The sequence below is a fragment of the Crotalus tigris genome, unplaced genomic scaffold (assembly GCF_016545835.1).
Source record: "Crotalus tigris isolate CLP2741 ecotype Arizona unplaced genomic scaffold, ASM1654583v1 scf7180000018016.4438896, whole genome shotgun sequence".
Lineage (NCBI taxonomy): Eukaryota > Metazoa > Chordata > Lepidosauria > Squamata > Viperidae > Crotalus > Crotalus tigris.
The window spans coordinates 2,660,122-2,675,864 of record NW_024096778.1 but is presented as its reverse complement, the minus strand read 5'-3'; the positions used below and the strand labels follow the sequence as shown (position 1 = coordinate 2,675,864).

The 15,743-nt window shown below is 38.3% G+C and overlaps 1 protein-coding gene across 1 annotated transcript in view; it reads right to left on the bottom strand.

Annotated features, from left to right (window-relative positions):
- COL9A1 (collagen type IX alpha 1 chain) overlaps nt 1-846 on the bottom strand; it is a 94,997-nt gene extending 94,151 nt beyond the window's left edge. The window contains exons 1-2 of the mRNA XM_039346720.1: nt 716-846; nt 137-210 (exon numbers count right to left, since the gene is read on the bottom strand). Coding sequence (XP_039202654.1) covers nt 137-210; nt 716-729 — 88 coding nt within the window. The 5' untranslated portion in view covers nt 730-846. The remainder of the gene's footprint in view (nt 1-136; nt 211-715) is intronic.
- Nucleotides 847-15,743: the final 14,897 nt, after the last annotated feature.

Sequence of the window (15,743 nt, the reverse complement as noted above, 5' to 3'; positions counted from 1 at the left end):
TTCTCATCCATTGTACGGGAAGAATAACTTTGCCCTGTAGCAAATAAATGTACAGTTGTCTCTTACATATACCTGAATACAGTAGAACCATTTTGATTACCAAACATTTAGTTAGTGTAATGAAGAAGTTTCTCACTTGTTTGCCCTTGAACAGTAACCAATGTCAAAATCTCCAGAAAGCAACTCACAGACAAGAGAAATTGATACTGCCTGCAAGAAGAAAAAAAAAAACCTTAAAGATAAAGGTAGACTGCCTAATAATCTCATACATTTTCATTTCAGAGTCATGAATATATTCTGTGTAACTTAAATACATAATTCCATGATATTTATTTATTTATGAAAATTTATTTCACCACCCAACTCACTCTTGGTGACCCCCCCAATGGCTTACAAAGATAAAAACCTAACATAAAAATAATTTTAAAAGCAATACCTCCCCTACACACACATATACATAAACTTTCCTTAATACAATAAGCAAGCAATTCTTCTTAAAATGTTTCAGATCTACCACATTTCATTTCCCCATACAACAAAACGTTTGCATCGGAGTCATTCTCTGAAGCATCCTTTCTTACACATACATTATTGCCATAGGGAAATAAAAGCAATAATACAGAGTGCAGCTTTCATAGACTGCTTTGAATACAGTCCATTGAAGTGTCTCCATTTTTAGAGAGTGATTCTTTTAGAAATACATTTGATTGCTTACCAGCCATTCTTCATGTTTCTACCTTCTCGAGAACAGTACTAGATTAGAGAATTATTTTGGATTTTGTTCCCATTAAAGAAAGGTTCAAGGTGCCCCAGAGTCTCTTTGCCCTCTGCAAGGCATCTGCGGAGGAATGGATGTCACACCTCTGAAACTGTTTCAATAATCCTGAGGAAATGTAGAGGTGGGCACTAGGCAAGCTTACGTGTCCTAAACTAGAAGGGAGGGTGAGAAGACTTTGGCTGGCTCATACAAAGAGGAAAGGAGCAGTGGAGGGGTGGGGTGGATTTCAGAAAAAACTTTGGGCTAGCAATACTACCTAGCAAGTGACGGAAGAAAACTAAAGGGAGGAACTAAAAGGAGAACATGAAGGGTCTAGTGCCTGGAACTGACCCAATAAAGTTTATGCATATTTTGGCACATCTACGATTCAGGGTAAATTTAAACCCTTGAGAAAAAAGGAACTTTTCATTTTCACTGACTCTCAGATGAGGCAGCCACTCCTGCAGTACAGGAATTTTGCTGAACAGAACCAGGCAATTTATACAGGATTCATAGATGAGGTCTGAATCTCACCAGATAACAACACAGATAACCCAGTTCAGTTTTCTATCGTGGCTGGTTAATAAATCTGCTACCCCTGTCTTTAGGTTAGCTACGTTTTAGGAATACATAAACATGCCTGCAGACATTTTTCTGTAGCTGGAAAAAGCAATAATTCTTTATCCGGGGAATTAGATACTGCTCGGGTGGATAGAAATAATCTTTAAAAAGCAGTTAGGTCAATATTACTTTGTATGATGTTAAAAATAGGTTGGAAGTGAAACTGGTACACTGAGCAGTGGCTAGTCAAATCTGTTGAAGGACCCAGTAAAGGGAAGTACTCAAAGGTTTGTTTATCCAACCATTTGTTTAGTGACTGTTTAAAGTTACAACGGCACTGAAAAAAGTAATTTATGACCATTTTTCACACTTATGACCACTGCAGCATCCGCATGGTCATGTGACCAAAATTAGATGCTTGGCAACTGGTTCATATTTATGGTGTCTATGAAGTCACCAAGGGTCTAGCTCAGGGGTAGGCAACCTTGGCTCTTTTATGACTTGTGGACTTCAACTCCCAGAATTCCTGAGCCAGTATCACTGGCTCAGGAATTCTGGGAGTTGAAGTCCATGAGTCATAAAAGAACCAAGGTTGCCTACCCCTGGTCCAGCTTGACCCAAAAGTCATTTTGAAATCTTTTCATGATGTCCTTCAGATGTACCTTTCCCTTGGATTTATGGTAGGACCAGCCTTGAAATGAAAGCATGAATGGACAAAGTTTATTATTTAATTGATTACCCTTGTATTTTTATTCTGAAGGAGAAGTGATGACTGTATTGTCAGTTTCAGATTTTAAAAGGGATGTGTGCACATTTGAAAAAGTGGGGGGGAACACTGTTTCCTCCAGTGATTCAGGAATGTCCCAACGTTTTTGAGATAGCCCCAAGAAGGGTGGGAGAGTGGAAGCAGAGGTAAGAAATAAAGTTATGTCTTGCTGAAAATTTGCTCTTGAATATAGCAAGGAATTTTCAATAGAAGCATCAGGGTATTATAAGCCATTATAAACCACCCTGCAAGCCCCAAGATACATGAAGAGGTAGATTCCTCCGTTAATATTTATCCACAATGCAGTCATGTGATTGGAGCAAGCATACCCTGGTTCTTGTGCTCTGCTAAAAAGATAAAACATCAGGCATCACATTTAGAAAAGGGATCTTTGGAGTAAAGGCAGTATAAACTTACCTGGCATAATGTCCCCTTTTTCTTCAGTAATGGTATGTGAGTGCCTAAGAAAAAGGAACTAGAGTTTTCTGAAGAGGCTAGAATTACAAACTGGTATTTTGAAAAGCCCAGTTTCCATCTTAATGGTTTGGCTTGAGCCACAGTATTACTCTTGGCTGTACTTTCTCTGTAATAAGAAAGAGATCTCAATCGGCTTTTTACAGATGGATTTCTAAGAATCCGAAGGCTGGAAGGCACCTAATGGTTTTTGGATCCAGCTCCTTGGTCCATGTAGAAATCTAAATTAAAGCACCTCTGACAGATAGCTGGCTAATCTCTGCTTGAACGCAGCCTGCAAATGGGAGTCTACCACTTCTTTGGGTAACGGGTTCCACTGCTGAATGACTCTTAAATATTTTATACCATTATGTTGGCATCTCTATCTTCTTGGAACTTAAGCCCATTATTCTGTTTACTGTGCTCTAGAACAAGGAGAACACATCTTGTCTTTCTTCCACAGGGTATCCTTTTAGTACTTTCAGTAGTGCTATAGTATACTTCCCTGATCTCAGCTGCTCCAAGCTCTTCGCATAGCAATCACAATCGCAATAGCACTTAGATACAATTTCATAGTGCTTTAAAGCAATTTCTAAGTCAGTGATGGCGAACCTTTTAGAGACCGAGTGCCCAAACTGCAACCTAAAACCCACTTATGCATCGTTGGTGCCGGGTGGGTGTGGCCCATTGGGTGGGCATGGCCAATTGGGTGGGCGTGGCTGTGGTGGTAACAGCAGAGTGGGTGGTACTAAAAAGTTCAATCAATCAATTCCAACTTTGCAAGATCTTTTTTTCCCGCGAGAAGTTTAAATTGACAGGTTGATTGAACCTTTTTTTTTTTTACATGGGGGCCGAGGCCTAAAGCGAAAAGGTTTTATAAAACCCATCTGAAGGCCTAGGACTGGGTAATGGCACACGTGCCCACAGAGAAGGCTCTGATTGCCGCTTCTGGCACCCGTGCCATAGGTTTGCCACCACTGTTCTAAGTGGTTTCCAGAGTCAGAATATTGCCCCCCAACAATCTAGGTCCTCATTTTACCCACCTCAGGAGGACAGAAGGCTGAGTCAACCTTAGGATTCTGATAAAATGGATAGGGTGCTCTTATGAGCTGTGCCATCAGTAGTCTCAATCTGACTCCATCCTTGATCCTTTGGGTAGCTGGGGGAAGTTTTAAGAGCTGAGTCCAAAAAATTATTAATGCCATTCAGAGAGAAGACACTGTTTCAGCTGCCTTTAAAGAGGCACTGGATTATCCCTTTGTGAACCCAGCTATATTGGATAAAAATTGTACAGTCTCCAACCTCCCACCTCCACCTCCCCTGAGAAAGTGGAATCCATCCAGCTCCAGAACACCATAGAAGACATAGATTGTCTGGTGGAGTTGATGGTTTTCAGGATGACATATGTCAGGACCTGGATCTGGGAAATGAATCATTCTTGGACCTATTTAACCTTTCATCAGCATTTGATATCAGTGACCATGGTATTCTTCAGTTACAATTGGAAATTGGGACCATTTTTTACAAGGGCTGCACTCCTTTCTAAGTAGGTGGTTCCTGACAGTGGTACACTCTCCACCCCCTCTCCCTTGGGGTTTCACAGGGGTGCATTTACTCATCTGAGCTGCTTAACAGCTATATGAAACCATTGAGAGAGATAATCCATCAGTTTGGGGTGAAGTTACACGTTGCCATCCTGGGATAAGCCAGATGCAATGAAGGCTGTAATGTATTGGTCATAACTGTTTTAAATCACTTGCTTAATGTCTGACCTACATTGCTGTATTGTTTAACAGTTACTGTTACTGAAAGCCAGACTGGCTGTCTCCATGCTGATAATGAGGTTTGGGGCGGGAAACTGTTACTTTAAACCTATTGGTTGCCACCTAAAGGCTAACTGTATAAATAGCTGTGCAGCAGCCTTCAGGGCTGCTTCTGTTCTGAGTTGATAAACTTGTTGCTGTTTCAACACTCTGCCTCATTCAATGCCTAAAGAACCAAAGATATAACAAAGGTCTTGATGCAATGTCTGGAAACCATGCTGGTCTGGATGAGACAAAACAAACTAAGATTGAGTTGTTGTTTGTCTACAGATCAGTTGGTTCTCTTTTTACTGTGGTGCTACTCTAAATGGGGTGGGTCTTCTTGGATTCTTGTCCCCCTGGAACTTGTGTCCTCTTGAGCTGACAGCTAATCATAGGCAAGGGAAGGTCATAGCCAGCCTTACCCCCTTTAGTAGGTGTGCTCATTGCAACACCACCTAGAGTCAGAAAATCTAGCAATGACGAGACATGTGCGCATCACTACCTGTGTTGCTTACTGAAGTGTGTTGTACCCAGAACTATGTTTGATGAATAGTTGGAACCAAATAAGACAATCCTTGTATTTACAAATGAGGGTTATTATTGACAAGCACCATCCATATTGCAGGCATTACACCAGCTACCAATAGGCATTCAGCTACAATTCAGAGTATTAGTTGTGATGTTGTTCCTAGGTACATGGCAGAGGACCTTCTCCAGGCAGAATTCATCCATCCAACCTGCTCAGCCTAGATGGGGATGCTGCAGGTTCCCAACCAAAAAGAAAGCTATTGGGTATTGGACATCATGTTGGTGACAGACTCCAATTCTATGATAACTTTCCCCATAGGTAAGACCAGCTCTGGCTTTATTTTAAGAATCACGAAAATTATATCATTCTGAACTTTTGAATGTTGATGTCACCTTTAACGTATAGGCTTTCAATCCCTTATTATAGCTCAACTATTTTTAAAAAATTATTATTAAACTTTTAGGCTGCTCACCTCGCCAAGGTGACTGTGATTTTACTTGTTCTCCTGTATCTTTTTATTGTTATGAAAAGGAGCCTTCTGAACCTAGGAGTATATAAATGAGAGAAATGAATAAATAAAAGTGCTCACTATAGCAGTGTGATTAATGGTCAAGAAGAGTCTGATGCTGCAGAAAGAGAGCGTGAAAAGGGGCAGATCGTGGACAGCAGGATCCTTCTCTACTGCCCAATTGTCTCTCATTGCAGGCCAACAAATTCTTGGGAATAAAACACCATAAAACCCCCTCCCCCCCCCCAAACCACAAAGCTTCTTCTATTAACTTCAGGAAGAGTATAGTTCTGTGGAAGCATCTCTTTTTTGTGCCAATTCTATTTTTATTTCACAGCAGATTGCAAATTCTATTACCCTTATTTATAGTAAGTGTCAGCAGTTAGTAGCTTGCGGGCTGAATATAGATTTTTGTTTTTAATAAGATTGCCATCTGGTTTCCCCCATTCCTTCTTACACTTTCCACTCTATTTAAAACAACTCAGAAGAAGGAAAAGATGACGTAGGAGGGCAATCGGGAAATCTCTTCAGTGTGCACTTTAGCTGTGATACAACTCACCCATTGTTGCCCAAAGAATATACCCTCATTTTGCTTCCTTTCAAACAGATGTTTGAACTGTGGATTTTGTAGGGTTTTCCCCCCCCAATTCTAAAACATGCATAAAGTCATGATCGTGTCCTTCTAGTGACCATACATAGCACCACAGGGGAAAAAAAATATTTTAATTTAATAATGGATCTGCCAAACATTTCCATAGCAATGGGCCCTTGGCTCTGACCCATTTTTCTCTTCACTTCTCAAGTAAAGACAAAGGGAAGGTACTGAGAACAAGATAAGTTATATGCACACATAAGGTTCAGTTAATGACTACAAAAATTGCATAGCTACTTAGTTCCACTGAAAATTCATCCTGGCTTTAATTCTAATTTCACCCTTTCAGAATTGCTGATTTTCTCTCATTTACGCTATCTCCCGTGGTGTCTTCTCATGCCATGTATTTCTTCCTTTATTGTTCTCTCTGCCAATACTTTTTATGTATATGTGTAGTGACTTTAATATATATAAAATATGGGAATCTTTCTCTGTTTTTAGAATAGGAATTCACCTTTTATTTAGGTATTAAACTGTTTGAACAATTTTCCAATATTTGTTTTTGTTGTTGTCACTATGACTTCCTCAGCCTGATTTTGATTTGTTTATTTACTGACCCTATAAATAACTTAGAGCAGTGGTTCTCAACCTTTTTAATGCCGTGACCCCCAACCGGTTGTAAGTCGAGGACTACCCAACCAGTTGTAAGTTGAGGACTGCCCAACCGGTCGTACGTTTGAGGACTTTCCCTGTCCGGGAGCACCACACATGCGTGGTGCTGCCGCCTACGCCGGCCGAGGCATAGCTGGCAAGGGGCAGTGACAGCGCAGGGCGACCACTGGCTAGGCCACCAGCTGGCCCAGCCCAAGGGAGGTAAGGCACCCGCCGGGCCCACGCGCACCAGCAACCCTCCCTGCGCCCACCGGCCTCCCACCCCTGGCCCTCTTTTACTTACATTTTTTGTAGTTGCTCAGCAAGGAGGGGTGGAAACTTCCAGACAGCTCGCCTTCGCTGCAGACAACTTGCAGCACCGTTTGCAGAATGGGGCTTTTGGCGGGCTCAGCAGGGCAGAGACAGCCTGGACAATTCCTATTGGCTTTTGAAAGCCAATAGAATTAGACTCTATTCAAGAGAGTCTATTCTATTGGCTTTTGAAAGCCAATAGATTCTATTGGCTTTTGAACCTATTCTATTGGCTTTCAAAAACCAATAGAATAAGAGGGAGTAGCACAGCTAAGGAAATAGAGCCTATTCTATTGGCTTTCAAAAACCAATAGAATAAGAGGGAGTAGCACAGCTAAGGAAAAGGGGGAAAAATGGCAGACTGCATTGTTTGGTGACCCCCGTGAAATGGTCATTCGACCCCAAATGGGGTCGTGACCCACAGGTTGACAACCGCTGACTTAGAGGCAGATTATATTTTTAAACCCCCTCCACTCTTCTCCCATACACCCCAAGACCTGCTGTGCTGCCTCATCATGGCAGGGGGATGTTTTTAGGAGGAATGAATGAAGAATGAGATCATGTGTATATATTCTCAGTAGGGTCACCCAAGGCATTAAAGGTCATCCCAGCTTCCCAACTAAAGCGAGTAGGTATCTACATCGGGCAGAAGTGATGTAGGAAGAAGTTGGAGGAAGGTGATCACCTTAGTGACAATAGCAAAGGCATGAATTAATACTGCAAACGAGAAGACAACAATAAAGACAACAATAAAGAAAATCACAAGGATAGAAAATATGAAATGATTGGTGGTATAGTGCTAGACGTTGGACCGCTCAGGTCAGATGGCATTAAATATGCTAAATGTTCCGAAAGAGCTAAGGCTCTTTCGGAACATTAATAATGATTATGTCACATCTAGATTAAAGCCCTTGGGATATTTAGTTGCTGATGTTGCCATCGAGAAAAGAAAATCCAAAGCTACAAAGACAGAATTACAATGGGGACGTGGAACATAAGAAGCATGAACATGGGAAAGCTCAAACACAGTAAAAAATGAAATGAAACAACTGCAAATCAACATCTTAGGCATCAGGGAATGGAGATGGATCGGAATTGGACACATTCAATCTGAAGATCATATTGCTTATTACTTAGGACATGAAAAACCAAGAAGGACTGTTATTGCTTTTATATTTAAGAGTGTAGAAAGAACAGTACATGTAATCCTCAACTTACATCAATTTGTTTAGTGACCGTTCAGAATTACAACAGCACAGAAAAAAGTGACTTATAGTCATTTTTCACACTTATGATTGTTGCAGCATCCCCATGGTCACATAATCAAAATTTGAACACTTGGCAACTGGTTCATATTTATGATGGTTGCGGCGTTCTTGCATCATGTGATCACCTTTTGCAATCTTCCAACAAGCAAAGTCAATGGGGAAACCTAGATTCCTTTAACAGCCTTATTAATAACTGAGCAACTGCAGTCATTCACTTAACAACTATAGCAAGAAAGGTCAGGAAGTGGGGCAAAACTCACTTAACAAATGCCTCACTTAACATCAGAAATTTGGGGTACGATCGTGATCATAAGTTGAGGGCTACCTGTACTTGGTTATAATGCAGAATTAGACTTCACGGCCAACTCTTCAATGTGATTAGGGTTAGGGTTAGGCTCAAGTCTGTGCTCCAACCCAGATGCCAAAGAGGAGGAACTTGATGAGTTTTATTATAAGGTTCAATTTGAAATTGACAAAAATGCAAGCGAGATGTACTGCTTACGATTAGAGACTGGAAGACCAAAGTTGTAAACATTGAGGAAAATGTAATTGGACTCTATGGCATAAGAAATTAAAATGAAGCAAGAGAATTTTTGCACTGACACTTTTGAACTTTGATGTTGGAAAAGACTCCTAAAAATACCATGAACAGCCAAGGAAACAAACAAATGGATCATCGAACAAATCAATTCAGAGTTATCACTCAAGGCAAAAGTGATCAGGCCCAAATTATCCTACCTCTGATGTATCATGTGAAGACTCAGCTTCCTGGAGAAAAGTCTAATGTTGGGAAAAGCAGAAGAAAAGAAAAGAGGACCAACAGCAGCAAAGTGGATGGCCTCAATACAGAGGCAATGAGTGCACTGTTAGAAAATCTGATGGACCAGGTTAGGGATGGATGGTCACGGGGAAAATCTATCTATGTGGTTGCTAGGCATTGACACCAACTTAATAGCATATCCAACCAATTAAATAGTTTTAAACAACTGAAACTGAAATATTTAAAATGGAAAGTTCAAAACATATTGTTTACTATCTCTTTATCTATCTTTGACTATTAATTATTATTTTTTTAAAACAAATTTTATTGGCTTTTTAATTTCTTAAAACAAAGTATTCAAGACACACCGTGGTGCTGGGGTAATCAAACATTCTAGGACAAAACATATATACATAGTACAATCAATACATCAAATATTCCCTCTCTTTTTCCCTCAAATAGCATAGTGTATTTAAAATATCCAATTCTAGCTTAAATTTATTCAACCTGAGCCTGTTTTTAAGCTTTATAAATTTACGATACCGTAATCAAATTAACTTTAAATAAAGACATTTTCAATTCAGATATCGCTTCCAAATATGTTCTACTTTCTTAATTTTATCAAAATCTTATTTACAGTATTTTCCGGCATATAAGATGACTTGGTGTATAAGACGACCCCCGACTTCGGAGAAGATTTGCATGGTTTAGAAAGTCGTCTTATATGCCGGAAAATACGGTATTTCTTCTTCCACTAATCTCCCCTGTTTAAAGTAAAATATTAATCTATCCTATACCTATCTAATCCGTCTATTAATCAATCTCTCTAAGCTAACAAGATACTATCAGACCTTAAATCATTTCAATCAATTAAACAGAATTCAAATCTCATCCTGTTAATTATCATAACTGATAACATCCATATCATCAAAGAATCACATCATCTTATTAAATTTCTATTAATTAATAATTCAATTCAAATGTAAAACATCTCTTCAATTTTCTTCATTCCATTACATAATAATTTTCATACAAATGAACCTAACATTCTAAAAAAAAAATCTTAATATTCTAGATTACTTTTAATCCATTATATAAAAAATATCTCATTTTTAAACAAAAATATTGATCTATCCTAGACATATCTAAATGTATATATCTATCTATCTATTCTATACATGTCTAATCCATCAGTTAAGCAATCTCTTTAAGCTGACAGAATAGTATCAAACCTTAAATCATATCAATCCATTGAGCAGGATTCAAATTTCATCCAGTTAGTTGTCATAGCTAAACATCCATGTTATAAAACAAACAAGTCATCTTATTTAATTAACATTCAATTAATTATTAATTTAATCCAGATCTAAAACATCTCTTTACTTCAAACTCATAATCTTAATCCTTATATCAGTCCATAGTTCTAGGTTGCCTTTAATCCAATATATGAAATTTTAAATTTCATTTTCAATCTTATTTTAGGTTTCCTCTTATGCCAGGCAGGTTTCCATAACAAAGCTTCCCTTCCAGATGATGAATCTCTTTTTGTTGCTTGTAGTGTTATTTGATTTGATGGAAACCATCTTGGTCTCTGCACTGGCCCTCTGTTTCTCTTGTCCATAAAGCCTCATTGCTTGAGAAGTTCAAAATTCAGTCTTTGCTTTTCCTGGTCTTGCTTATAGGGCAAGGTAAAATTCTCTTTATTCTCAGTTAAGTCCTCTTCTTGTATAATCTGTTTTGTAGAGTAGTCAAGTATAACCTGAGAGTCAGTTTTAAGGTTTAAAATAGGAGTTCTGGCTCTTAATTCTGTAGTAAATTCTTTTATTGTAGTACAGATTTCTTCTTTAGCCTCATAGATCTTTTCCAGTATAAGTCTACAGTTTAAATGTGATTGAGGCTTCTCCATTTTAGAAATAGTTGAAGAAAAATCCTTTTTTCTTTTTCTTTTTTTTCTTTTTTAGTGAAGGCTACATTGAACATTATCCACCCCCACAGATCACACAGCTGGCTCAAATTATCTTTTCTCTTGATAAATAGTTTGAAGGCCAAAACCATCTCATCTCCGAATAGTCAACAATTCCAATATTAACTTTTGACCAGTAGAATGTCCTCAGTAAGCTAAAAAGACTTCTTCAAATGCCATTTTTTTCCTTTTTTCAACAATTCCAATATTAACTTTTGACCAGTAGAATGTCCTCAGTAAGCTAAAAAGACTTCTTCAAATGCCATTTTTTTCCTTTTTTCTATTTTTTAAAGGAAGAATGGAAAAAGAAATATTCTACCAATAAAATACTGCTCCAAAAAAACCCACAATTTTTTCTGTACCTCAACATGAATAGAGATATATAGTCTTTAAAAAAGTTTTAATCTGTCCTTTTATAAAACGCCTTTGTTCCCACACATACAAAAGCTGCTTTTTTCAGATGGGGAAGTAATTCCAACGAAGCTTTTACAGGCAAAAACAACATAGGGTGAAGAGAGGAACAAAAGGTGTCTCACCCGGATCATCCGCAGTGGGTCTGTTACACTTAGATATCAGTGTGACTTTCAGCTGGCGCAACAGGGTGGTCAGCCATCTTGCAGGCCGATCTTTACTCTGTCGGCCCTAAGGAGATAGCTGGAGACATGGGGAAAGCTGCCACCCTCCCCTATCTACCAGCAAGCCTCCTCCTCGGTGGTCACCCCTCCAGGGTGACTTTTGACCCCCTAGGGGGTCTACCGACAAAGGAAACTCTGGACGGTGTGGAGACGAGTCTCTAGGCATGACCGGCGTCGTCACGTTCCAGAACCAGAAGTCGACTATTAATTATTATCCAGATAAAATGACTGTAATGTCTTTTGAAAAAATGTTCAAACATTAACAAATCCAAGGAAGAATGCAGTTCTAAAATTAGAAAGTATCCACTGAAGCATATACAGTATTTTCATAAACAGTCCCTTTATATCTTATGTTTCATGTAATATTTAGACTTCACTTCAATTGAGTAATAGGTTAGGCTGATTAAAATGATAGTGGAAAATGTCAGATGTCATTCAAATTTTGTTTTCATCTGACTGCAAACAAAAAAAAAATTTCATTATGGCCCCATTGCAAATTTCTTTTTTTTTTCTTAATGAGACATTAACAACATGAAACATTAAAGTCTAAACTCTCAGGCTTATTGATAAAGTTATCACTCTGTGCTTTAGAAAACATAACAACAAAGAAAATCTGTGAAAGAAGAGCAAAACCTGGGCAGGTTCCAAATCAACTACATCTAAGGATGTTGAATAACTCAGCAGGGAGTAGTCATAAAATAATCTTTCAACCCTGAAAACTTCAAAATGAACTTTGGTGCTAGTGTTACTTATAGTAGGACATGCGCTTTGCGCTATTCTCACAAAACAAAGCAAATGCTGCTGAAGGGAGGATAGGCTGCCAATCCCCAGTTTAGGAGATGGTAATTTCTTCCTTTTTACAATGCTTAGCACAAAGCCAACTGCAAATTCAAGCAAATGTTCTCAAATAAAACAGAAAACATGCAATAGATGTAAGTACTCATCACTGAAAACATGCAATAGATGTAAGTAATTTTGAAGGGGATAGAACTATGCCTGTAATACTGTTTGAGAGATTAAGAAACTTCCCTTTCAATACCATAGCTAGTTATAGTGAGCTCTCAAGATAAATTCCCATAAAAAATAAAAATTGGGGGAGGCAAGGAAAGTGTGGGAAGTCAGCCTCCCAGAGAAGGAAATATTTAAAGGGCAGAAAAATCTATTTCCTCCAAGGATCTTAAAGAGGCAGGAAAGCATGTCCAGTTTTCCTTGATAGCCCCAGGTCTCCCTCCCCCAAGCAGAAGCCAGCTCTGTACAAATGCAGATGCAGACCATTCAGAAAAGTTGGAGCTAGAAGCTTAGGAAGACAAAGACACCTAAAATCTGCATACCACCCAAACTCTAAGAGTCATTAGCACCAGCACTAGGGAAGCAGAATATGACCTTTGGGACATAATAGGATTAACCTATCACCATCAGAATACCAGAAAAGCACACTCAGACTCGGGTCAATGTTCATGCCACAGGAGCAGGAACAACTCCACAAACAAAAGACTCCAGAGGGTATAAAAACCCACTCCCCACATGTGCTCAGTCCTTTTTCTCTCTTCTTTCCTGCCAGAACCATCTTTCTGTCTGGCTCTTCAATAAACTGCAACCTTCTTTCTAAAGCAGTCGCCTTGTTGTTTATCCCCAGCTTGGATGAATCATGATGAAGACTTTTCCTTTAACAAAAGGGTTTCATAGACACCATGTGGGGAGCCACTTATACCTACACAATTCTATCATTAGCTAAGGGGTGGATGGAAAGTGCCTTTCAGCTGCATTAATATCATTAAACGATGTGTTTTAATGGCCAATATTACTTATGCTGCTACCTTTTCAACTGATTGTTCAATCTGTTTTTAAAATAGAAAAGAAAAAGGGAAGTAAATGAAAATGACTATGTCCCATTGTGTTCCTAAAATCGTTGTCTAGAGTCAACCCTACTGCCAATTTTTGGTTAATTATAACAAGGATATAGTGTGTTTTGTGTCTGGGGGTTTACCCGAGTTATTTTTTATTAAAACCCATAATCCAGGTAAAAGATTCTGAATCAGAAATTAAAGGAAGAGCAATTTAAACTAGTAATCTAGTAGAAGTACAAATAAGAGTTTCCTCAGCAAACAGAAGCAATAAGTGCTACAGCCAATTATGCCTAAAAGAAGGAAAACCCAAAGCAACTCATCATTGCCAAGTATGATACCTTTTGTAGTATTAGTATTATATACCTTTGATAAATACTATCCACATTCTGAGCCACATGAAGTTCCCCAGTGTCTCCAGCGTCAGGTCTCCTTACAACATTCAATGGCCCTGTTGAAAATTTCAAGGGAAAAATAAACCATGACTAGTATGAAATGCCGGAGTAGACCTAGATGCCAGAGGATCAGCAAACTGTAAATCTTCTTTTTAAAGAGGTAGAATATTGCTAACCTAGAACTGCCACCATTTCTATAATCAGTCAATAATCAACCTGAGTCATTCCTTCTCCTTCAGTGTTTCTTCATATCATGAAACTTAGTCATTCAAAAAGTAACACGTGATTCAGATGGAAAAGAGAAATAAAGCTGAGTAGCATGAGTGTGCCAATAACAATCTACTCCATCATTCTGGACAACTTACTCCAGCATTTTCATTTATGGAATAAAGAGCAAAAAAGATAGAATAAACACGTGTGGCACATCACAGCAAATATAGTTGGCTTATAACAACGACTGCCAACAATCGCTCTTGTTCTCAGTGGATGTTCTGTAATACTTGCATAATCACATCGCACAAGTGCCAAAAAAGATAATCTAGGCAAGCTTCTGCTGTTACATCATCCCCTGAGAATCTTTTCAGAAACAGAGCACAATAAAACCTTATGGCTACAGTACTGAAAAATGATTCCCACAAAATCAATCTTAAAAATACTTCAGGAAATAAATCGGTGGGAAATATTTTTTTTCCCGAATTAGTTCGCTTTTGTCATGTTATTGGAAATATAAGAGATCAAAATGAAAACATAATTAAGTGATTTGTTAAAGGAGGCCATTTCTATCAAGGAAATGGTTTCATTTTCTTATTTTTGTTTTAGTTTTAACATTGAATACATCACCTATGACTCCACCGGAATAATGCAGAGGACGCATTCAATCATTTTGAAAGAGTAATCTGTCAGGATTTAATTGGTGATGGATTATGCCAGAGAAATGAGGTCATTCTATGGGTGGTGAATAAGAAGGCATTTGTCCCAGGTCTTGTTCTTAATTGAAAGAGGTTGGAGATTTCAATCAGATCACAGTTACTAATTATAGTAAAGTGTTTTATGTAAGGGGAAAAAAACAATATATACACCTTCCATCCTAACAACAGTCCTGCTGTATTTATTTTTCATTGCTTAAAGTGAAGATCTCTTGCACATAAATGAGCCAGAATTTCAGATCTTAGTCAACTCTAACATGCATATGTTAGTGTCAAGTTATTTATTTTTCCACTTGCCTTTCCTGATAACACATGCAAATGCTAAACATGGATAAAAATGAACTGGCAATTTCAGGATTTACTCACTGAAAAGGTTTGTTTATGGAAAGAAGGGAACCCACGTGTAATTTTAGAAGGTAGAGAAGACAATTACTATTTTGGAATTGCTGCAAAGAGGATGGAAAGTCACTTCTTTAGATATCTTTCTTTTTTGCTACCTTTTACTTTTCTTTTGTATTTTCTTTCTTTTCCTACATTTTCTTTTATGTTTCTGTAGTTTATTTAAAATCTATGTAAAATCTTCTTATAATAAAAATTATGTCAAAACTGCTAATATTGGATATTATTGCTTTGACAAGATATGCAGAACTGTCTGCTATTTTTAGAGTTAATTCAGATGATGGTGGGGGGAGGAGAAAGATAAAGACTGTGCGCAGGAAGGGAACAGAAGTGAATCTTTGCCCTCCAGCTTGATTGGAAAATGTGAATCATGACAGCAGAATAGGGGAGGGGAATAGCCTGGAATGTTATGTGCAAAGGAAGGGAAATTCAGATTTTGGCATCCATCCATGGTGTGCCGACACTCTGTTACACTGTAATAAAGGCTTTTAGGATAAACAATGCCTGAAAGTTCTTTGAAGTGTTTCATTAGTCGGAACTATGAAAAATTACTTGCAAAAAAATATGAATGAATGACTGAATCTACCAGTCTTCTATCAGGTGATCAATGAAGATGGCC